Here is a 25,419-nt window from a genome sequence, read left to right as displayed (position 1 = left end):
GGAATGCCCCTTACAGTTGCACAAGTTCTGCGGGACAGAATGCTAACCACCCGTGAAAGCTCCCCGTTTCAATTATACACGTTGTAGATATGTATTAACCATCGATTAAATGTCTTCTTCTAAGGAATCTGAATGTTAAGGAGATTTTCAAATACAGAGAAGGAAGACGACTGAAGGAAGGGATACTCGTTTCTTTCCCGTTTGCACAGAAGCGGCATCTAGGTGAGCGGTGACTCCGAGCGTCAGTCCTCCAGCCTGTAAATGAAGCCCTGAAGCGTGGGCTGCCCCAAGCTTCCTTGGCTTTGGCCCCTTGCGGGTCCAGAAGCGCGCACCGCCCGCCCCGCGCTCACGGCATCGGTCTGCACAGCTGTGGAGAGGGGAACGGTGACGTGGGTCGTGGCCGCTTCGAGACCTGCGGGGCCCTGGAGGCTTTGCCGTAACCACAGGTCCCAGTAAACCGGGGGCAATAATCCCACCCTGTCTGCCTCCCAGGGTTATCGTGAGGATCAAACGAGAGAAAAAGAAGGCTTTGTAAACCCCAAGGAGCTGTGCAAACTTAAGTGATTGTTTATATACACATGCACGTGTATATGTGAGCATTCATGTGCGTGTTTATGTTTGTACATATAAATATATATATATGTGTATATATGTGCACATATGTGTATATACAGGTACTTTTATATATATGTTATATAAATGTAGATGATATATGTGTATAGTAAACTTTATATAAATTATTATATATAATATATATGGCTATAAACTTTTAGAGTTAGGTATGAGTTAGTCACTTATAAACCACGCTTACCCATTCAGTGTAACTTAAGGCGTGTATTAAACAGTAGGAAAAACTGACCAGCCAAATTTTCCAAGTTTAAAAACCCTTTTATAGCTTTCATTGTGGACTGAAGAGAGGACTTGTTGCCCCTTTTTTATTTAAAGGAAAATTTTAATATAAACGGGGAGGCCAGGGAGTCACTTTAATACAGAGTGGAAAAGAAAAAAAAGAGAAATCTGTGTGGGGGAGGGATAGATGAGAGGATTTAGATGGAAATGACGGCTATCGCCCACCCACTCTCCTGTCTTTACCTTCCAGATCAGTGCTCCTGGGATGGTGGGCCCAGAGGCCCCTAAGCTTGCTCTGGTCAGATGCCAAGGGCCCCTATGTCTGGCGGAAGTCCTCCCGGCCTCTGAACCTCTTTAGAAAGTCACCTCTCCCTGCGGGGTTTAGGGGGGACCCCGAGGCCACCCTCCTCCAGCCAGGCTGTGGGGAAAGAGTGTCTCTGACCGTGTTGGTTTTGGGTTCAAAGCTGAGGACGGAAGGGAGCAGCGTGCACTGTCTGGGGCCAGGGTCTGTCTCCTCCGTCAGAGCAGAGGCAGGGCCGTGGAGAAGGGGGTGAGGAGGAGCACTGGGCGGCCCTGGGGAGCTCCAGGCATCCTGCTCCTCATAGCGGCGGGCTTCGGCGTCCCGCGGTCTGCCTCTCCGCCTCTCTCTGCCTCTGCCCCTGTTGCTTCTTTCTCTTGTCTTCTCCTGTTCTCTTTTTTTGGGATCCTTTCTCCCCTCTTTCCATCCTCCCTCCCTCCCTCCCTCCTTTCCTCCTTGTTTCTCTTCATCTGGGTCTCCTCCTGTCTCCACTCCTCTTGGTTTTGATCTCTGCCTGTATCTCTCTCTCCGTGACTCTCTTTCCCCACCTATGACTCCCGTTTTCCCTTCTCTCGCTGTTCTGTCTAGAGCTGTGTTTCCGCCTCAGCCTCTCTGTCTCTTAGCCTTTCCTGGCTCTGCTTCTCTCTGACAGTCTTCCTCTGCTCCTTCCCATTTCCACCTCTCTGTGTGTCTCTGTCTGTCTGTCCTTCTGCCTCTCTCCCTTGGAAACCCACCTCTCTGGTCCCACCTCCTTCTCCGTGGTTCACCTCAGCGCAGTGGAATGGTGTTGCTCGCACGACCAGCAAACCTGACTCATCCCTGCTGGCCTCCTCCCCACCCTCCTGGAGGCTCCCTGCTGTGGGGCCTGAGCACGGGGCTGGGATGAGGGAGGCGTGTGTATTTGTGTGTACGTGCGTGTGGAAGTGTGGTGGGGAAGTGCACTGGGTAAAGGAATGGACTCCAAGTCTCATTCAACCTCGTTGGTGCCTTGATGGGTGTCCCCAGAGGTCATCTTTGGAGGGTCCTGGTCAGACTGGGTTTGAAGGTTAGATTTGCCTGCACGGGGAAAGAAGAAACGCAAACAGAGGCTCCCTTATCTCCCGAAGATCCCCAGCTGTCTGCCGATCCCAGGCCTTGAGGTTTATATTTAGTGAAGGGAAGAAGCTTTGAGCATTTAACATTTTTTAATGCTAAATGAGCACATAAGTTGTGCAGCTCGCTCTGGGAGGAGAAAGAGGTGCCAAATTCACAAGGATAATTCACTTTCTCTGGATTGTTGAATTCTCTGCCCATCCGATAGAAAATGTTCTGTGACTTGGTAGTTTTAATAATAGTACTAAAGATAGTAAGGGCTACATTTGTTGAATGTTTACCATGTGCCAGGCGCTGTATTGATGGCCTGCATTAATTCTCAGTATGATCCCATTATCCCTTGAAGGTAGGCATTTTCACATTCCTTTTACAGATGAAGAAAAGGAAGCTTAGAGAGATTAAGTTGATTGGAAGAGTCTTCAAGCAAAGTCAGGTTTCAAACCAGGACTGAGCGCAGTATTGCCTTTTCTGCTACTTCCCCTCCCCACAGGGGACCTGACACTGGTATTTTAGTAAATATAGTTGTCTAGGTCAGTGGCACATGGCGGGCTCAGTAAGGGCGGGTGCCTCCTTCAGGACCTCACGGGGTGGCTGTAAAGCTGTGCCAGTGGTGACTGGGCTCCGTGCGTGGGTGGAGAGACAGGAGCTCACAGCTCTTGGGCTGTGCGGCTGCTAATGCTTTAGATCAGGACTCAGGAAGCATCTACTCCAGCCCCTTTGCTGAGCTTCAGTTTCCCCTTCTGTAGAATGGGACTTTTCTCCTCCATTTTGTTTTGCCCGCCTCACCCGTCGCTCCTGAAGCTTAAATATGAGGAGGTAGAGGCATGCAATGCAGAATATAAAGGGTTTTGCAAAAGGAGAAGGCCGAAGGAAGAGAAAGGCACTTCTCATCCTAGAGACAAGAATCAAAGGGTTCATGGGCAGCCATTGTGAATGCTGAGATGTTGCAGTTGAGGGCTTGGCTGCACAGAAACGCCAGGGCTAAGCAGAGATCAGGAAGCAAGCATATTAACGAGGGAAATTTCCTGAGATGTATGTGTCAGGGAGTATTAATCTGACAATTAGACAAAGAGCTCAGTAAAGCTAAGACTGAGGAAGCAACATGATCTTTAGAGGAAAACAGAGGGGTCGCAATGTTGACATTAGCTGCAAGATCAGATCAGGTACAGGTTGGGAGGAAGCTTGATGCCCTTTCTTTCCATCATGGCCATTTACATCTGCAGAAAGAGAGGAACTGATCTGTACAGGGCATCACAGAGAGGCAGGGCTGCAGCGTTTCCCCCGACTCTGGATTCAGGGCTTTTTCACACAAGACCTGCAGGCCTCATGGGATGGCTCTTTCTGGCACAATTCAAAGATTGCTGCCCAAGTAATATTCCATTGTGTGTGTGTATCACATCTTTATTCATTCATCTGTTGATGGATATTTACGTGGTTTCTATGTCCTGGTTATTGTAAATAGTGCTTCTATGAAGATTGGGGTGCTTGTGTCTTTTTGAATCATGTTTTGCTCTGGATATATGCCCATTAGTGGGATTGCTGGGTCATGTGGTAAGAAAAAAAAGTTAACTATATGTGATCATGGATGTTAGCGAGACTTGTTGTGGTGATCACTTTATGATATATACAAATATGGCATCATTATGTTGTATACATATGCACAACAAACAAATCTTTCTGTACAAGGAAGCCCTAACCCGTTGTGTCTGCTGTGAACCTCCTTCCAGCTGGGAAGAAAGTCCTGCTTGTTCATCAACTTGCTTATTCTGCACGCCCATGACAGGGCTGAGATGGTGAACAAGAGGCTAGATCCCTTTCCACAGGTCCTCCTAGCCCACAGGGGGAGAGAGGCATGGAGTAGGTGTCACAAGACAGAGGGTTAAAGACCACAATGGTGGGAGACAAGGGTGCCATGGAAACCCAGAGGGGCAACCTGGCCCCTGCTGGATGGAGGGGTGACCACGGAAAGCTTCCAGAAAGACACTAGAGAAGAGCAAACACAAGTTCTCTCAACACGTTTACAAAGCCTGCCTGTGTCATTATCTACCGAACTCTCCAGCCTTGCTGGTGGTGGTGGTTTAGTCGCCAAATCGTGTCTGACTCCTGCGACCCCATGGACTATAGTCCTCCAGGCTCCTCTGTCCTTGGGATTCTCCAGGCAAGAACACTGGAGTGGGTTGCCATTTCCTTCTCCAGGGGATCTTCCCGACCCAGGGATCAAACCCCGGTCTGCTGCATTGCAGGCAGATCTTTGCCGACTGAGCTACAAGGGAAGCCACCAGCCTTACCCACCTCCATTCAGTCCGTGGACGTTTAACAAATGACTGCTGTGTCCCCCACACCCTGCCAGCCCCTGGGGAGACAATAAACCAGATACAAGAAGATGGACAGGGCTCCTGAACCCATAGAACCAGCATTTTAGTAATCTCATGAAAATAAAGAGGTAAACAAATAACTGTCGTAACTGCAGGCTGTCACTAGCCCTTGGGGGGGAAAAGTCACAAGCTCTGTGAGGAGGGGTAACCGGGAGTGGGCAGTATGGGTTCTTCAGACAGGGTGGCACTGACGCTTCTGGGGATGTGGAGCTTTAGCTGAAATGAAGGAAGAGAAGCCAGTCCTCTAGAGCTGAGAAGACTCTGGAAGCTCGAGGCCTAGGAAGGTAAGCCTAGATTTCCCTGCTCTAGAGCATCCTCCATCCGCAGCTTTGTCTCCTTTCCTCTGTGCCACCAGCGAGCTTGTTTCCAGGTTGATGAAGGTCCTTTGCCATCATGGTCTGGGTGCCCCGGTGTGTCCCGGGGGCTGAACACCAATATACCTTACTACCTCCCAGAGGATGATGGCTTCTTCCCTTCTCTGACTCCAGAAGCACCCCCCTGGCATTTTTATCATCTTACCTGACGCTCTGTGGATTTCCCCGAACAGCATGTTTTTATGAATGCATCACTCTGCGAATTTTAAGGCACTTCTATATTCTTTTTATGGACTGCATCAAATTCAGTCCTCCTGAGCCCCTTGCAGGGTAGATACTGACATCCCCCTGTAGAGACACGGAGGCTGAGGTCTGTGGAGACGGAACGATTAGGAAGGGCATGTTGTGGTGGAAAAACCACAGGCTCTGGAATTGGATCAGCCCGGGTTCAAGTCCCAGCCTCGCAGCGTAGGAGCTGTGTGGTTGGGCACCATGCCCCAGTCTCTGAGCCTCTCTTCTCCTCTTGACCAAATGTGAATAATAGCCCAGCTCTGCCAGACTGTATGCCGTTTCATCACATCTGCGGTCAGAGGGGCTGATCGGGCCCACCGTCAGCACACAAGCTTTCTGCCTCGCTGCCCAGAGAGGGAGACGCTGAATGCAGACAGGAGACATTTGGAAGTGTTCGAGGCACCGAGAGTCTGATGAGAAGCACATTTTGTACCGTGGGGCTCTTTCCGCTTCACAATAGTGTAACGTTTAGGAATGCGATTTAAAAGAGAAAAGGAAGAGAAGAAAGGCCTCGGTGGATGAGCGCCATGACAGCAGTGAACACACACTGTGGTCCTCCAAGAGTGATGGCGAGGGGCTCTCCTTTCACCGCCGCCCCACCTCCCCACAGCCTGCTCCCCAGACCGGCTCCCCTCACACATGTTAGCAATAGCCTGTCCAGCCAAATGTACTAGCATCATTGGTCCTTGGGATGGAGTGGATGACGAGGGCTTTTACAGTCTTAATTAATCCAACTGTAGAAAAGGACAGGCTCTATTAGCCAAGTGCTGAGTTTAATATTATTAAATTCCGTTTTAGTATTAAGTTGCAAGACTGCGGAGGGTTGCTCACGAAAGCAGCCCCCGCCAGCCTGCCTTGCTAAACTGTGAGCTCCGCAGGGAGGGCCTTCGCCCGAGAGGCTCGGGACCGTGCCCACAGCGCGCGGCCCTGTACCTGGCATGGGGTGGGCGATCGGTAACTGACTGTGGGCCGTCTCAGCAGTGGACCTGTCAAGTCTGTCCCGGGCATCGATGACGAAGGCTCATCTGTTGCTCTTTCTATCAATTCCTCAAAGGCAGAGACTGGTTCTTTACGGCAGCCGCCGCCAGGGCTGTGACACAGCCTCTCGGCCCAGGGTCGTTTCAGTAGCAGCTATGGTGCCCGCCCAGGGTCACCTTGTGCTGCCAGCGACCTCAAACGCACACTTGCACTTTCTGTTCCGCGGCTCGCGTGAGACTGAGCTCCCTAGGCCTGGGAGCAAACCACACTAAAGAGAAGTGTGGGGAAGTTGGCTCACTCCCGGGAGGCTCTCCACCAACGGCTGTCAGAAATCGGGAGGTATGGGTTCCGGTCCCCCAACTTTTAGCCAAACAGTTGAGGGAGCATCCCTCCATTCACTCCTCAAGGCTTCCTTTGGAAGCAAGCCCCTATCACTCACAACAACACGCTTAGTGATATACCTCGGTATTGACCGTCCCTCTTCCCTGCCTCATCCTTCCTATTCCCCGTGCCTGTTTTCTCGGAGTCACCTCCCAAATTCACCTTCACTTAGGCTCCGCTCCCTGAGGAATACAAGCCTGCTTTATGTTGTGCTCACAGCCATCAGCTTGCTTCACATGTGTGTGTGCTAAGTTGCCTCGGTCGTGTCCAACTCTCTGTGACCCCGTGGACTGTAGCCCACCAGGCTCCCGTGTCTATGGGATTCTGCAGGCAAGAATACTGGGGTGGGTTGCCATGCCCTCCTCCAGGGCATCTTCCCAACTCAGGGCTCAAACCTGCATCTCTTACATCTCCTGCACTGGCAGGGGGATTCTTTACCACTCACACCACCTGGGGACGCCAGTGCGGCTTACAGCACACCATAAATACACGCACTCCCTCGACAATGATTTATGGAGAACGTGCTGTGTGTAGACACCTTGCTAAGTGACCAGTCTCTTTATCGTGGGACTTATATCGTGGGCAGTATATTCATCAGTATGTGTGAAATAGGGGCTAGAGAGTAATTAAGTTAGATTGAGTAGCTGAAGAAGGCCTTTCTGAGAAAGTGACTTTCAAGCAGCCCCCATCGGAGTAAGAAGAGGGAGTGATGAAGCAAAGACATGGGGAAGAACTCTCAAGCCATGGAGACCACGGGTGCAAAGGCCCTGTGGTAGGAGCATGCTCTGCATTCTGGAGGAGGAGGCGGGGGAAGGATGCCAGCCTGGCTGGAGTGAGTGAGTGAGGAAGGGAGCACAGGCAGTGAGGTCAGGAGACAGGGCGAGAGGAAACAGGAGCTTGGAAATACGCAGTGATTTGGTGAATAATAGAATCTTTGTCTGCTCTGCCCTAATGGTGTTTTATGATGGGAAAGACTCAGGCTTTGGCGTCTGACAGCTTTGGATTTGAAGCCCAGCCTTGTTATTTTAGATGGAGTGTGACCTTGGGCAACTTGCTTAAGACTCATGAACACTCTTTTTTCCCTCATTTATAAAATGGCAATCATAAAGTCTGCCTCATAGAATTTGTATCTGGTAGGACTCCTGGTTGCAAGTAACAGAAAACAAGTGGAAACTAGCTTTGGCAGGAAAGGGGAAATACTGAGTCAGGCATTTGAAATATTCAAGGGTATATCTAACTGCAGACACAGCTGATCCAAGGCTTCAAATGATGTCATCAGGACTTGGTCTCTGTCCCAGAAGTTAGTCTGATAGATCAGGCCTGGTCACTTCTCACCTCTTGCTGTTCTCCAACATGGACTATCATGCCATTGATCACATGCCCATCTCTGGAGGGCAGGGGGTTTCACCTAAATCGTATAGACTAAAACCAGGGGAGAGCCAGCTCCCTGGTGGAAAACCAGCGTGCTATACGTAGCAGGAGGCAGGTTTGAGAGCCAGTCAAGCCTATAGATGTCCACTTCAGGGCTGGTATGAGTAATCCTGGGTGGCCTTGACTCACAGTGGCCTGAAGCAGGGTTTCGGTTCCCTGCCAGAGATTGAGGTTGGGCGGTGGCAGTGAGAGCACCGAGTCCTAGCCACTAGACCAGTGGTCAGTGACAAGACCCTGACCCTTCGGCTTTGCAGGAAAGAATTCCCACAAAGACAGAAAGTAGTGAAACAAGTAAAGTGTTTGTTAGCAGGGAAAAGAAGACAGTATGTGTGGATAGACTCATGCCTTTGTGGTAGTTTAAATCATTTTCATGGGCATTTCTTCTGGGTGTTCCTTTGGCCAATCATTCTGATTTTCCTGGTTCTAAGTCTGTATTTGGTATATCTCAGGATCCTCCCAAGGATGTGTGAGCATCTCCCAACCAAGGTGGATCCCAGCAGAGAGGCCTATGGGTAGCTTGGCATCACTCCGCTTTTAACCTCCAATGAACTTTCTAGTCATGAAAGTCCCTGATTTCGAGAATGAGAAATATCTGGTCTCTTACCTTTTATCTGGCCAGGGCCCCGTCTCCTCTCTCAATTGCCCTGCTATTGATATTTTGGAGTCTCTCTCCACAGGGAACAAACTCAAACTGCTTAGCCGGGGTGGGGGCCCGGGGTGCGCATGTCCCTCCTGCCTCAAGGAGGCACGTGTGTGTGCTCAGTCATGACTGACTCTTTTGTGACCCCATAGACTGTAGCCCGCCAGAATCCTCTGTCCATGGGATTCCCCAGGCAAGAATACTGGAGTGGGTTGCCATTTCTTTCTCCAGGACATCTTCCTGACTCAGGGGTTGAACCTGTGTCTCCTGCTTTGGCAGGTGGATTCTCTTCCCACCGCACCACCCAGGAAGTCTCATGAGGGTGAGCCCCTTAGCACAACGCCAGGCATATGGGGGCTCTCAGTAGATATTGGCTAGACCACCATCACCTTTTTCAGAGCCCTTATATTGGTAAAGAATCCACCTGCAATGCAGGAGACCCTGATTTGATTCCTAGGTCGGGCAGATCCACTGGAGAAGGGATAGGCTACCCACCCCAGTATTCTTGGGCTTCCATGGTGGCTCAGCTGGTAAAGAATCTGCCTGCAATGCAGGAGACCTGGGTTCGATCCCGGGTTGGGAAGATCCCCCTGGAGAATGGAATGGCAACCCACTCCAGTATTTTTGCCTGAAGAATTCCATGGACTGTATAGTCCATAGGTTCACAAAAAGCTGGATACGACTGAGTGACTTTCACTTTCTCTCCTGTAACATGGAAGTCCTGTGCCCTCCTGAAAGAGATCACACAGGAGGCAGCCTGGTTTCTCAAAAGAAAGTTCTTATGACAAGTGATAGTGTTAGGGAGATGTGTCTGGATCCAGGCTTCAGCCACTGAAGTTTGGTTTCATACAATTCCATAAATGCCTACATGGCCAGCCCTGTGCTGGATACTGGCAACACAGAGGTGAGCAAAACACAGCTCCCACCAGAAGCATCTTGCCATCTGTAGGCAAATATGTATTAGGAGAAAAACAGACTTTGGATGGGAAATGTCCCAGTTCTGGCCTTTTCTCCACTGCTCCCAGGTGGATCTTGTTAGGCAAGGCGTTCAACATTCTTTGAACCTGTTCCTTCATTTGTAAATGCACAGTTAACCTAATTCATTAGGTCTTATTGAATATTAATCAGTTCAGTTCAGTCACTCAGTCCTGTCCAACTCTTTGTGACTCCATGGACTGCAGCACGCCAGGCTTCCCCGTCCATCACCAACTCCCGGAGCTTGCTCAAACTCATGTTCATTGAGTTGGTGATGCCATCCAACCATCTCATCCTCTGTCGTCCCCTTCTCCTCCAGCCTTCAATCTCTCCCAGCATCAGGGTCTTTTCCAATGAGTCAGTTCTTTGCATCAGGTGTCCATAGTATTGACTATTAATCAAGTCAGGGTTGTTTTGAATGTTTAATCAAGACAATTACGTAAAGCTGTCTAGCACTGCTGATGTCATATGATAAGAGCTAAAGAAACATCATCTTCTCCTCTTTCCTTGTCTCCTTGACTGCCTACCTTCTGTCCTTCTTGTTAAAATTACTTCATTTTGCAGGGGAAAAAAAGGGAGGGTAGGTGATAGGGAATTAGGTATTATGTAATGTATCTGAAAGCAGCTGAGTCTGACCACTAAAGAGTTTGTCATCCAGCAAATTGATGAGATACGATGAGGATGAGGTAGCTTGGGGGAGGGAGCTCTGACATTGGTAAACCGTTCATGCAGCAGGTACATGGCATACATTATCTCATGTATTCCTTGCTGATTCTCTGATGATCCTCTGCTTTCCAGATGAAGAAGTTTTCTTGGAGAGTTTAATCATCTATCCATAGATAATGTAGTTCATCAGTGATGGAGCCTGGCTTCAAAAGCAGGTCTCGTCTGCCCCCCGCCCCAAACCCAATCTCTTTTTGCTAGCTCATACTGCCATGACAGCAAATGTGAAAAGCATCCCACAACCAGTTCTTCTGATTGAAAATAACTTTAGGATTGGGGAGAAACAAACCGGCTGCAGCTGAACGGTGTGAGGCCCTCAAAGATGCATCTTGTCACCGACAAGGACTCAGAATGAACTTCTGCATTTGCCCACGTATAGGAAAGGTGGGGGAGGCGCAGAGCCCTGCTGCTCCCTGGGCACTGCAGTGAAGAGCATCTGCGGGTTAGAGAGAGGCCAGGCCCAGGGTGGCCTCCCAGTCCCCTCGGCGTTTCCTGAAAAGAGAGTAGTGTTCAGAGCAGGGACCTTTCTCCCCACCTGGGCTAAATAACTCACTGCCCCGGCCCCTTCCATCTTGGAATTTCTTTGCTGCCTTTCTCCCAACCTGTTTTCAATTTGCTCTCATGGCCGGCTTTGACTGTGACCTCAACTCAATCAGAAGCAAGAGAGAGAGGAGAGAGGGAGGGAGGAGGAGGAGAGGGGGAACCAGGAGAGGGGGAACCAGGAGGAAGAGGACCAAGGCAGTGATGAAAGGGGAGGGAGAGCGCCGAGGCAGAGGGGGTGGGGCCTTCAGGAAACTCGCTCTGGGCTTTGCTGGGTTGGTTCTGAAGCTTCAGCACAACCGTGATTGACCTTCTCTGCGGATGGTAATGAGAGCAAGGCTCGAGGCTGAGTGGATCAAGAAATGTGCGGGGGTCTGGCCCGAGCCCACTCAGGTTACAGCCCCAGAAGGGCCATAATGGGGAACAGGCACATTCCTGTTCAGCGAGTCCCAACTCCCTATCTGTTTTCAAGGAAAGGAAAACAGAAAAAGAATGTTAGGGTAGTTTTGGACAGGCATGGGCCAGGTGGCGGCAGCAGCCTGGGTCTAGAAGGCTTCTGCCATGTGGCCGTGACATGCTAGGAAAGAGGTGGCCCAAGCAGTGTCCCGGTGGAAGGCGCACAGTGCTCGGAGGCAGGAGAGCCGGACTGGGGTTCTGGACTCTTCGTGAAGCTAGCTGCAAATCCTCGAATGGGGGTGTATTGATAACATTCCCGAGCCTCTGAATTTCTATCAGGGAGTGCGGCAGGGTTTTAAGATTCAAACGTTTTAAGCAATAAAACTTTTAAGCCAAGACTTTTAAAGAACAGTCTTTATTCCCAACCTAAATAGAACATGGGCCATTAGTCTATAAGATAGATCAAACTGGAGCTGATCTGGTTGCAGTCTGGGGTGGGTATCCAGGAGACCGATTCCAGCCCCCACCACATTCACTGTCTCTTCTTACGGCCTGGAGGTCTGGATGTTCTAATTCACGAACCACCGTGGGGCTACGTTACATACGTGAAATCTATGGAATGCCTTCTGTCTTCCCTGGGCTTTCTGTCGTCCTCGGAGATTTCAAGTGGGAGAAGACGGCAGGGGGGAGCTGTGTGCCGTGCAAAGGGCCCGGCACACAGTAAATGGCCAGCACGTGTGGCTCGCATGCGTGTTGATTGAAGCTGGTCACAGCCTGAGGAGCGCAGGCTCCTTGAGCGGCTCTGGAAGCTCTTCAGTTCTCGGTGATTTTCTCTCATATGCTCGCTGGCAGGAATTGTCTCATAGGCTCTAGGAGTTGAGAGGTCAGGCTTGATCCAGGGCTACCTCCCACTTTGTGTATGGCCGTGGACACGGCCACTTTGTTTATCTGGGCTTCAGTTCTGTCATGTGGAAGAGGAGCAGGCTGGATAAAAATAATCCCTGATGGTCCTTATATCTCTCCTCTATTGTGATGACAACAACAATAACAACAAAAACAGTACTCACAGCTGATTTCTATTTTGAGCTGTCACCGTATGCCAGACATTGTGCTAATTGGTTTGTAAACAGCACATATATATAATATTTTATATGATATTTACAACAATGCTGTTAAATTAGATAGCATTATTCTACCCATTTAACATATGATAAAAATAGATGTGGAGAGTCAAGGAACCTGTCCAAAGCAAATTGTAAGTGGGGATGTACCAGGATTTAGCCCCAGGCAGTGTAAATGCAGAGCCCAACCTCTTAACCACGGCACTTTATTGCTGTTCATTCAACTATACCGCTGCCAGACATGTGTATACCGTGATACCACAAGGCATATGCTGAATTGCACAAATTCACCTTTGTACTGAGAAGCCCCCAGGCCTTTCTTAGCACCCCCCACCCCCACTGGGAGAGGAAGGACAGTGAGGGGTCGCTGCGTTCACCTGTCTCCTTCTAGGTTGCATTTAAACCTTCTGGAATAGAGTGCCAAAGCAAGCAATCTTACAGTTTACTTTATGGGTCTGTTCTTGTATTTAACAACCCTTCCTGTTGTCAGATTACAAGCTGTGGAAGGTCAGGGACCATTTCTTTTATTGTTTCGTTTCCCAAGCCTGTAGACCTAAGAGAGTGGCACGAATTCAATCGCAATTTGAAAGGAGTTGAGAAAGCTCCCTGTCTAACACTCTTGGTTTTTTGAACTTTCTCTAGGAGGCAGCATAGCATCAAAGAATGGCTTTGGAATTAGGAGGATGTGGGTTCAAATCTCAGCTCTGTCTCTGCCTAGATTTGTGAACTTCACTTTAGCTTTATCATAGATATACTAACATTTAACTCCTTAAGACTGGATTTGTGAGAATTAAATGGGAAAAGCAAAAGTTGGTATGAAAATATCAGTTTCCTTCATAGTAGCTGTTTTTGTTTGGATGGTTATTATATGTATAGAGCCCCAAACAGAACTGAACACTGAGCATCATCATAAGGTGTTTGACGTGACTAGTTATCTACTCCACATTATTCAATTTCTGTACTTGAACCAAACCTATAAACTGAGCCATGTGCTGAACTTACTGACCAATGGGGCTTTTATCCATGGTCTAAGTTATTCTGAAATGCATGGAAATATCTGGAAAACGATGTCTATTTGAAATTAAATGTCAACCATCTTTTGGCTTGAAGACGGTTAATACAGGCCACAGCATACTGAATTCCCTCACCGAGGGCCAACTCTTTCAATGGCTATCTGGAAGCAAATTGCAAAGCAGACAGACATGGATTCAAGCTCAAAAAAAACAAATGCAAGCAGCCAGACTTGGAATCCTGAAAAACCAAGAGAAACAAAGCCCTCACTCCATCCAGTGAACAGTCTCTGTTTTTCCTCCTTAATTTTTCACCCCATATATTATTCTGAATTGGTACCAAGTTGGAAGACATCTTGGATTATGATTTTATTATGGAAGAAGCTTGATATAAGAGGCCTACAGAAAACATAAGGATGCCAAAATTGGTGAGAAAAAGCATTTCAATTACCTCCACAATTTTTTGGGGGGAGGGGGGTAAAACCTCTGACTCTAAACAGATTTTCTTCCTGGACTCAGCCTTTCTTTCTAGATTCCAATCTCATAAAAGAGTCATTGACCCCTTGCTGCAGGAAGGCAAACTGAGACTTGAGAAGTTAAGGGACTTGTAATAATTGTTAGAACTCAAATTCTGTCCCAAGTCTGTCTGGCAATAGCAGCTGAACTTGTATGTCACTGACTTTAGCCTGATTGAGACGCTTGCTCTGGCGTGTATGCATCAAGTCTGCTTTTTTTCCTTTGTAAAAAGCAGAAAACCAAAAACACTACGCATCAGATGTGCATTGTTGGACCATAGGGGCAAATATGTTTTAGAACTGTTGTCTGTTTGAATCCCAGGGTCATCTAGACAGTTCAGTCAGATGAATGTCACATGGTTCTCTTGTGAGAGAAGGTGAAACTCTTCTTTAGAAGACCAAAAGGAAGTGATCTGTAAATTCTGCCCACTCAGTTCCCTAGTAGAGAAGTGCCATGTCTTCCCAGACACATCATGACTGTTTCATGATGATTCTACCATGTTGGGTTGCCCTTAATCCCACATGGAGAGAAGACAGTTGAATAGACGTCCTCCTCTTGTTTATTGCTGAGAATCTAAGTGAGGAAAGAGTGCAAAGCCCTCCACATCACACATGAAGAAGAACAAGGAGTCAGCAGTTTGGAGGCCTCATCTCATTTCATATCACATAGTATATATAGTACCTCACTTGCCTCTAAAATCATCATGTTTTAGAACTGGAAGACTTAGAGGCCATTTGGTGGTTTAGTGGTTTAATTGCTAAGTCGTGTCCAACTCTTTCGACACCTTGGACTATAGCCTGCCAGACTCCTCTGTCCATACGATTCTCCAGGCAAGAATCCTGGAGTGGGTTGCCATTTCCTTCTCCAGGGGATCTTCCCAACCTTGGGATTGAACCCGGGTCTCCTGCATTGCAGGCAGATTCTTTACCAACTGAGCTATGAGGGAAACCCCAGAGGCCATTTAGTCTGGCTCATTTACTTTAATTTCTAAGTAATTTCCATTGATTAATTTTTTTCTTGTTGCAAAAGCAATACATGTCCATTGTAGATAATTTTTAAAAGACAGATAAGCAAAACTATAAGAGAAAGTACCCATTATCTCACTTTCCAAAGTCATATTATGCATTTGCTATATCTTATTCCTTTTTCTAGATAGAGATACATGTAAAATTTCCACCAAAAATTAAATTATTCTGTAATAATGTAAACTGTTTTTTTTTTTTTAAACTACTATGCTATGGAAGAGCATATGGCCACCTTATGTGAAAAGTTGACTCCTTGGAAAAGACCCTGATGCTGAGAGGGATTGGGGGCAGGAGGAGAAGGGGACAACAGAGGATGAGATGGCTGGATGGCATCACTGACTTGATGGACATGAGTTTGAGTGAACTCCAGGAGTTGGTGATGGACAGGGAGGTCTGGTATGCTGTGATTCATGGGGTCGCAAAGAGTCAGACATGACTGAGCAACTGGACTGAACTGAACTGAACCAGGCTATGGATATCCTTTCAAATAACTTTGTTTTCCTCCATGTTATTTTTGATGACTATAAAATATTTCATTGCATCATTGACCTATAATTAATGGTACTATCTTGATATCATTAAATAGCTGTTTTTAAATTCTTGCTAGTGCACGTAGTACCACAGTGTTTATCCTTATAACTTAGTCTTCGTGCACAGCTGTTTTTATTTTATGTTTTCAGAAATCCAAACAGTGACTGTAGTACCTTCAGTCTGTAGAGGAGGAAGCGTGAGTACAGAGGTGGGAATTCAGTTGTCCACAGTTATACAGCAAATTCTTGACTAAGCCTAGATCCCAAGATTTCAGATGTTTAGTTATTCTTCCTAGTCTTCATCTCATCATCTTTTATTTTTTAAAGAGACGTATTTGCTCACTTGTTTTCATCGTGATTTTTATTGACTGTGCCGGGTCTCCACCACTGCACGTGGGCTTTCTTCGGTCATGGAGAGCAGGGTCTCCTTTTTGTTGCAGCGCGTGGGCTTCTCCTTGGGGCGCCGTCTCCTGGCGTGGAGCATGGGCTCCAGGTGCATGGACTTTTGCAGCGGTGGCTCATGGGCTCGTAACTGCCGCCCTTGGGCTCCGGGGCACAGGCTCAATAGTTGTGGTGCATGTGCTCATTTTCTCTAGGGCAGTGGGCTCTTCCCAGACTAGGGATCAAACCTGCGTCCCCTTCATCGGCAGGTGGAGTCTTTGCCACTGAGCCACCAGGAAAGTCCATCTCATCTTCGTGATTAACCCTATTTCTAGTAAACTTCAGCAGGCTCCTAAAATCCAATGGCTAGACCGACGTTTAGAAAGCATGGGGTCCAAGGCACTTGCTCGTCTACGGTCCCTTCCTGTCTCATGAGCTTCATCACTAATCAGTCATGGAACTCTCTTCCTGTGAGCTGTAACAGTCTCAGTCCACCTCAGTATAACATACCATGAAGCCAGTACCGATGTGTAGTGGTGACCATGTGACATGAGACCTGTTTGACATCCTTAGTCCAACACCTTCATCATGCGAGGAAGGAAACTGCAACTCCAGAGAAGCTTGCTGAAGAAGTGGAGAGGCAGTGAATGGCAGGCTGAAATAGTTACTCGAGACAGAGAGCACTATCCTCCTGTTGCCTTGTCAAGCATTTTTATTGCATGGTAATATACCTCATTTGAGCTTTGCTACAGTCTTATAAAGGTAGGTATTAGTATGTCACGTCACACTTGAGAAAATGCAGACAGAAATTTAAGCAAGGAGTCATCAGGAGTAGACCCTGATCTGTGTCATTTTCATGTCCTGTGCTTGTCCATTAATCCTCTTAATAATGGTATCCAGACGTTGGATGGGTTTGGACAACAGCAAGAATGTCTGCTCACCAAGGCCTGAGCTGGGGAGCTCATCTTTCTTTGTCTCCCTCCAGGAGAATTCCTGAGTTTTGCCGATGACTTACTCTCTGGCCTGGGTACATCTTGTGTAGCAGCTGGTCGAAGCCATGGAGAGGTCCCTGATGTCAGTATCTACTCCGTCATCTTCAAGTGTCTGGAGCCCGACGGTCTCTACAAGTAAGACATCTTTTGTGTGTGGGGAGCATGAAGCAGACAGGGCAAGTTTAAGTAGTCTGGGGAGGCACGGCATGAGTAATCTGTCCAGGCCAGCCAAATGTTTTATAGACCAGTCTGTGTGTGCACCTTGATATGCTAAGATTTAGAAATATCACCACAGTGAGTCACAGAATCATACACTGCTAGTGCTAAAGGGCCCGAGGAAGCCAGTCGCTCAGAACCATTCCTCCTACTGAGGAAGAAACAGCAGGCCAGAGAGGGAACATGGCAAGTCTGCAAGGAGGGCAGAGAGAGGAGTCTCTGCGTGGTGGCCTTTTCTTTATTTCATATCTCCTCTGAAAGGTGGTAGATTGGCATATCTAAAGTCTCTGTACATGTGTAGGATATACATATAATTTTTCACCATTAGATCCATCCAGACCCTCAGTAATAGTACCATTTCATAGAGTATTGCACAGTCATTGCATCCCGGTGTCTGGAGCTGCAAGCGTTGACGCATCTGAGACTCACCTGTCCATCTCAGCGGGGAAGGGGCTCATTGTCTTTGTTTCCCCACTCAGTGAGTGTCTCCTCATTAAGATGCGGCCACAGAGCTGTAACATAGGGTTCTAGAGACCTGCTCTCTTCACTCTCTGATTATGAAACCACAAGCCACCTCCCTGTCTTATCTAGAAAGCTGCAATTGTTGACTAAGTAGGCACTGTTGACCAATTAATGACTCAGCTCACTCATTTTTTTAATTTAATTCATTGATTCATTTGCTTATCCATCCATCTATCCACTGTTTATCTCTCCATCTATCTCCCCCCTCTTCTTTCCTTTATCCATTCATCCATCCATCCATCCATCCCATTCATCTATCCATCCATTCATTCTTATACTCCATCATTCCTTCACTTATTTATTCATCCTTTAATTCATTCACATTTTTATTTACTCACTTATAGTCATTTACTTATTCAATAGACCTGTCTAAAGATTTCCTGTGTCTTGGCACTGTGTTAGAAGGCAAGTATATAAATGTGCCTTAGACAAAATGTCTAGCCTCGATAACTTAAAACCTAACGGTAGTTTGGAAGACCACAGACCATGGATTCAAATCTGGGTTTGACATTTTTAGTTGTGTGGCCTTAAGTCACTTTGCCTCTATGAGCCTCAGTAAAGCAGAAATAATAAAACTCTGGTTGTAGCTTTGCATGAGAATTAAATAAGGAACACCTCAGCAGAGTGTCTAAGTGTGCACTCAGTAAATACTGTGTGTGTATGTGTTAGGCACTCAGTCATGTCTGACTCTGTGAACCCATGGACTACAGTCTATCAGGCTCCTCTGTCCATGGGATTTTCCAGGCAAGAACATTGGAGTGGGCTGCCATTTCCTTCTCCAGGGGATCTTCCCAACTCAGGGATCGAACCCAGGTCTCCTGCATTGCAGGCAGATCATTCACCATCTGAGCCACCAGGGTAGCCCCTCTGCAATCTGTAAATGTCCGCCATCTCCAAAGGGCTTCCCTGGTGGACTGAGTGACTCATCTCCAAGACATATCCCATCCCTATTTTCTGTGGCAGAATGTGACTTTTTTGAAGACCACTGGACTCTTTTCAGCTCTTGACATATTCAGGCTCCTTGTAACACTCAATGTGTTCATGCACCAGACTCAGGAATATCACCATGAGATGGAAATCAGGGCTTCCGACCTGGGCTCTGCCAGTGACTGTGTCATAGATATAAGGGCCCAGGTTTTATTTTATAAAGAAAGGCAGGATCAGTCAGGGACAGCAAGAACTCTAGGAATGGAATCCCTAAAGTACAATAGGCTATAGACATCTTTCAGTGGGACGTGTGGGTAACTTTTACAGCAGCGGTAGTGTTTACCTCAGGCCTTTAGCAATGATGTGGTATTTAGGGCTTCAGAGCATGAGTCTACAGCCTCTTAATCAGTAAACTCTGACGCTGATCCCTTGAGCTTTAGGGTCACTGCATCTGTGAAATACAAGTGTGCGGTGAGATTAAGAGCTTTATGATCCTCTTTAACTCTAAAGGCTATGATCCTATGAAGAAAGCAACATTTTGGAAAGCTTCTGCTGCCTGACTTCTGGGTCCTCCATCCCTTATTGAGGGCATAGACTGGAGGCAGACAGACCTCCACCCTGCACTTCCTCAGCTGTTTGGCAAAGGGGGAACTTCTCAACCTTCCAGCCTCTGTTTCCCTCAGTGTGTAAATCAGACAATATGGTGTCTGGTTCACTGGGAGCCCGGGAGGATTTGATGAGCTAATAACGCCCCCAAATTCTTCACTTTGCCACAAGCCCCCAGTAGGAGCGTGAGGACCGTTAGCTCTTATCACTGTTGCGCTTGCTGCCCTGCTGTAGGAGCAATGAATTTCAGCTACCTCCCGCTCCATTCTCCAACTGCTGGGAGAGAAGATGTAGTAGAGAGGGACGGAGCCCCGGCAGCTGGTTCCTGTCTGCTGAGACATGAGTGGTGACCCTGTCTCTGGGTGACATTGTGGGGACTCAGCATTACCCAGGCTGGAGTCCTACGGGCCTGCTATGTCGAGTAAGGGGATGTTTTATGGAACCCCGAGAGCAATTAACCCCGAGAGCTGACACATAAGCTGCCATCCTCCAGGACTGATGAGTATCATCGCTCGCCTCTTCCATCACTCCTGACCAACATCCCACCCGCCCCCCTCCACCTCCCTCCCACCTCTCAAAACAGGAGCATCCTTTCTTTTCCTGTCCTGAAAATGTGCTCGTCATGAGCCTGTCATCCCTAATGCTGAACACGTCTTTATTTTCTTTCTGAAATCGATTTTATTAACCAGCCTGGGATGCGGGCCGCTCTGACAAGGAGCCAGCGTGTTGTTTGGACCCGTCTCTCATCCCACTGGCGGCTCTCCTCCCCTGAAGCCTGACCGACTCAAGTCTCCAGTTTTAAAAGAGCTCCAGTGTCAGTTCTTGGGGTTTTGCATTTTCTGCTTGTTCTTTGCTTACCAAAATGAATTTTCTTTCTCTTGGGCCAAAAAGGCTACATGAGGCAGTGGAAAGAACTCAGGCTTTGGAGATGAGCAGAGCTGGGTGTATACCCTGCTGCTGTCCTGTACTCACGGCCTGCCCTGGGGAAGGCCCGGGGTTACTGCTCTAGGCAACAATTCCTCCCTCTGGGAAAGGGGGCCGGGAATCTTCTGATCTCATAGACTTGTAGGGAAGAGCATGAAGAAACTCCATGAATGGAGTTTACCAGAATGCACGGCATGTGGGAGAGGTCTGCAGGAAATGTTAGTTTCTTTTTCTACTTCCTCTTTCATTCTCTTTGTCCCAGTTGCTGGTTCTCAATGTCTCTTTTTTTCCCCAGGATAATCTGGGAAGAGCTATGAGAAGAATGAGCATCTAGGATCATTTGGAGAGAAGTAGGCTGAAAAGAGAGCATGAGTCCAGACTCCCGAGTTTTAATTAAGCATGGGTGGACATCAGGCCCTCCATCCATGACTGCCAGAAGGCATGATGGAAGGGTTCGGGTGCTTAGGCACAGAGGCATGATCTCTCAGTCAGAAAGTCTGGGTTCACACCCCACTACCGCCAATTCTGTCTCTGGGACCTTGAGCGGGATGCTCACATCCTCTCCTTGTTTCACAAGTTCAGTGTCTTCAAAATGAAGATGCAGTAGACCCACCCCAGCTAGAGATTTCTCGATATGCATCCTTCTGCCGTGGGAATTTTTTTCTCATTCCCTCTCTTCTCCTCCTGGGCCCTTGCTCTTCCAATTTTTCTTACCTTCTTACTTTTGTTGTACCCTACCATACCTCTCTGCCCCTCTGTACCTCTCTCCTGGCTTTTTGTTCTGTCTCTTGTGAATATTTTCCACATAGCTTACTGTCTTTGTGTGCCATCCTCCAATCATTCCTTCTTTGCCTTTCTGTGTGTTATTCTCTTAATTTGTGTTTCCGTGTGTGTGTCAGGTTTCCCAAGTGGGGCTAGTGGTAACCTGCCTGCCAGTGCAGGAGACATAAGAGACGTGGGTTCAACCCCTGAATCGGAAGATCCCTGGAGGAGGGCATGGCAACCCACTCCAGTATCCTTGCCTGGAGAATCCCATGGACAGAGGAGCCTGGTGGGCTGCAGTCCATTGGGTCACTAAGAGTCAGACACAACTGAAGTGACAGCAGGCACTCACGCACACATGTATCTCAGTTGCTCAATCCTGTTGCTTATTTGAGTTTTGGTTTGTCCTTCTCTCTCTCTCTCTCTGGCCCCTGTTTATCCCCACTGCCTCTCTCCACCCTACCTAGGAAGCAAATTGCTTTCACAGCCTCTCCATCCATGTCACTTTACACAGCCCCACAGTGTTGAGACCAATTGTAGGAGTCAAAGTCAAGTCTGATTCTTTTTTTCGTCCTAAGCTCACCCTGATATAACAAAATAGGGGCATTGGCACTTGGTCCTATTTAAATTGAATTTCCTTGTTTGTTTCACTTGTTTTACTTCTGAATGAAAACCAACAAAGAGCAGCAGAGGGAGCGGGTCCCCAGCAGTGCTGACTGTGACCAGCTCCTGCGCCTTTGGGCTGTCGGAGTCCGAGGGTGACCCTGAGCAGGGATCGCCGCTCACGGTGGAAGGGTCAGACCAGGCTGCATCCATCGCTTCTGCCCTCGCCTGGCCGGAGGCCTAGACACCCTTTTTGTTGCCGCTCCCCAATTTCCTATTACCCGAGGTAATTAGCCTCTGTCTTGTTTTGGCCTCCTTGCCTCTCTCTGAGCATGGATGACTGCCAAAGGGTCCTGAGCAAACACACAGCAGCGCCAGGCCTAATTCCTGGGGTGGGGGCTCACCTCCACACATTGGGAGGCTCGCCGCAGGCCTGCCCTCCCCTCCTGGGCCTCAGCTCTGTGAGAGGAAGGCCAGGGGAGCCGGGGCCCTGCAAGCCCGCGCCCACGCCCACGGGGACCAGAGGCTCCGGGCCAGGGAGGAGCCGGAGGTCAGGAGGCAGACTGGGAGCAGTTCCCACACTTGCTCCCGGCGAGACCTGGGAGTTCTCCCAAGTTCTTCCCCCGCCTCTGGCCTTGATGTTCTCATCTGTTAAATGGAAAGGTTAAACTCAGTGGGCTCTATGACTCACACACCGAGGCAGCGATGGGGACTCTGGACCAACGGCCCAATTCTCAGAGGCCCCAGGGCCTCCTGGATAACAGGAGTGAGGCAATGATAAGCATGTACTGGGCACTCACTCAGTGTCAGGAGCCAGGCCAAGGATGTTCCATGTGCTATCTCATTCCATCCTCACCATAACCCTATAGATCTGACATCATATTCATCATATTTCATATCACAGGTGGGGAAACTGGGGTTTAAAGGACTAAACATTTTGTCCAGAGTCACAGGAGAAGAAGAGAGAGAGCTGAGAGCCATCCCCAAGCTGACCACACCCCCATCCTCACCTGCCCTTCTTGACTTTGTCCTTGTCCACTCACACACGTGGAATTCTCAGAAGCACCTGGTAGGGATAGTGGAAGAGGACCTTCTAACCACAAGCAAACATTTGCAATGGAAAGAACACTGGAGACAAGAATACCCCACTTTTCAGGAAAGGTACTTCACACCTCATCTTTCTCATCTGGAAAATGGAGCTAATTAATCCCTCCATGAAATGCAGATAATTGCACCTTCCCAAGTTGTTGCAAAGAGCAAACTGAATAGTATATGAGAAAGTGCTTTGACTTTGTCCTAAGACATGTGAACATAAGAATTTACCATGATCACCTTGTCAAAAAACAGCAAAGGGAAGGGCAATAAATGTTTTGAAGGTACATCTGTCCCCACACCCTGCCACATACACGTATTTTTAATTCAAGTCTTTGAACTCAGACAGAGGTAAATTTGTACCTTGGTTCCAGTACCTACAGGCTTCCCGTGTGGCTCAGCTAGTAAAGAATCTGCCTGCAATGCGGGAGACCTGGTTCGATCCCTGGGTTGGGAAGATCCCCTGGAGAAGGGAAAGGCTACCCACTCCAATATTCTGGTCTGGAGAATTCCATGGACTGTATAGTCCATGGGGTCACAAAGAGTCAGACACGACTGAGCGACTTTTACTTCACTTCCAGTACCTACACCTTGCAGCCCTGGGCAAATTTCTTAACCTATCTGAGTTTCAGTTTTGTCATCTGAATGGATGATGGAATCCATTTTTCAATGGAATCATCTTACTAATAGGAACTATTTCCTAGAATCAGTAGGATTCAATGAACCAAAACATGTAAAGAGCACAAGATAGTGTCCAGCTTACTGCCAGTACTTCATAACTAATGAGAGGATGACCGCTGTTTATACTCTTTGTTATTACACGACTCTGCCTAAGCAGTCATGCCTGGGATCACTATGTTGACCACTGTGTTCACAAAATTCCAGTAGGAGAGTGAGTCAATCCTTCATCTGACCTTGATTCCTTTAGTCATCACTCTGCAGACATTGCTAGAATGTGTCTTCCTTAAGGTCTTTGCTTCTACTGTTCTTTCCCCAGGAGGGCCTTCCCCTGGCTCTTCCCATGACCCCTGGCTCTGCTCCTTCAGGTCTATGATCAAATTTCATCTTCTTAGAGAGGGCTTCTTTGACCACATTATCTGCAATAGGTCATGCCCACCATACACACAGACATACAAAGCCATACCACTTAATAGAGCAGTGGTGGTTTAGCATCTAATTTACTTATCTGTTGGGTTTCCCTGGTGGCTCAGATGGTAAAGAATCTGCCTGCAATTCAAGGGACCTGGTTTCCATCCCTGGGTTGGGAAGATCCCCTGGAGAAGGGAATGGCAACCCATTCCAGTATTCTTGCCTGGGAAATTTCATGGACAGAGGAGCCTCGTGGGCTACAGTCCATGGGGTCACAAAGAGTCGGACACGACTGAGGGACTGACTCTTTCACTTTCACTTTCCTGTTATCTGCCTTTTCACACTAGACCATCCACTGTGTAGGGTAGGGTCTGTGTCTGCCTTCGTCATCCTATATATCTGGTGCCTAGAACAGTGTCTGATGCCAGTAAAGAATCCAATAAATAGTTGTTGGATGATTTTGGAAAAATGTTGAAGTCAATGCAGAAATCTGGAGATACTGACTTCTCATCTTCACTTCCTTTCTCACCAAATATTCAGAAGACATCCACTGTGTGTCAGGCTGTGATCTGGTACCATATCTCTATATCTATCTCAAGGTTTCTGTCTCTGTAGCTACCTACCTATCTATCTTCTTGTTATTGTTGTTCAGTTGCTAAGTCATGTCTGACTCTTTGTGACCCCATGGGCTGCAGCACACCAGGCTTCCCTGTTCTTCACCATCTCCTGCAGTTTGCCTAAACTCAGGTCCATTGGGTCAGTGATGCCATCCGATCATCTCCTCCTCTGTTGCCCCCTTCTCCGCCTGCCTTCAATCTTCCCCAGCATCAAGGTCTTTTCCAGTGAGTCAACTCTTCACATTAGGGGGCTAAAGTATTGGGGTTGCATCATCAGTCTTTCCAATGACTATTCAGGGTTGATTTCCTTTAGGATTGACTGATTTGATTTCCTTGCTGTCCAAGGGACTCTCAAGAGTCTTCTCTAGCACCACAGTTTGAAAGCATCAATTCTTCAGCACTCAGCCTTTATGGTACAACTCTCACATCCATACATGACTACTGGAAAAAAAAAAAAAAAAAAAAAAAACCATCTTAAATCTTATCTAACTTAATCCTCAGAACAACTCTCTAAGGCAGTGACTGTTACTCTTATGCAACAGATTAGGCAATTAGGGCAGGGAGAGGTTAGATAAGCTGACCAGAGCCTCAAGGCTAGTAAATGAGAAGATAAGATTTGAATTCAGCTGATTTATTTCCAGAGGTTCAATTTGAAATCACTGCACTAGATCCTATCTCCCTGAGTTTGCATAATCAATCCCAAGTCCATTGAGTCCGGGATACCATTCAACCATCTCATCCTCTGTCGTCCCCTTCTCCTCCTGCCTTCGGTCTTTCCCAGCATCAGGGTCTTTTCTGAGTCAGTTCTTTGCATCAGGGGACCAAAGTCTTAGGATCTTTTATATAGAGCTCCCTACTCAGATGAGTTGGAAACACTATAGGAAACAGATTTTGAGTCCTGCCACCAGAAGCTGCATGGCTCCCCCTGAATCCCAGACTTCAGTCCTGGTGATGCCACACCAACAGTTGAGCCCCAAGTCTGTGAAGATCCCTGCTCCTCCTGGGGATGCAGTCCCAATGCCAGTTTTGAGGTGCTCAGGTCCTCTAGCTCACATGGGCTGAGTTGTTTCCCAGCACCCCCAGAAGGCCATGTGTTTCTACAAACAAGTCCAGGCTCCCTGTCCCAAAATACTGTTCCAAAAGCCCAGGGGCTCGAAGCCTTGGATGGAGCATTGTTGGGTTCCCCATCACCTCCAGGACACC

The 25,419-nt window shown here is 47.9% G+C and overlaps 1 protein-coding gene across 1 annotated transcript in view; it reads left to right on the top strand.

Annotated features, from left to right (window-relative positions):
- Window positions 1–25,419, top strand: part of ASTN2 (astrotactin 2) — a 984,610-nt gene that overhangs the window by 911,078 nt on the left and 48,113 nt on the right. The window contains exon 20 of the mRNA XM_065946624.1: window positions 16,852–16,993. Coding sequence (XP_065802696.1) covers window positions 16,852–16,993 — 142 coding nt within the window. The remainder of the gene's footprint in view (window positions 1–16,851; window positions 16,994–25,419) is intronic.

The sequence above is a fragment of the Muntiacus reevesi genome, chromosome 10, assembly GCF_963930625.1.
Source record: "Muntiacus reevesi chromosome 10, mMunRee1.1, whole genome shotgun sequence".
In the NCBI taxonomy this organism is placed as follows: domain Eukaryota; kingdom Metazoa; phylum Chordata; class Mammalia; order Artiodactyla; family Cervidae; genus Muntiacus; species Muntiacus reevesi.
The sequence above is the reverse complement of the archived record's forward strand: the minus strand, read 5'-3'. Positions and strand labels throughout refer to the sequence as shown.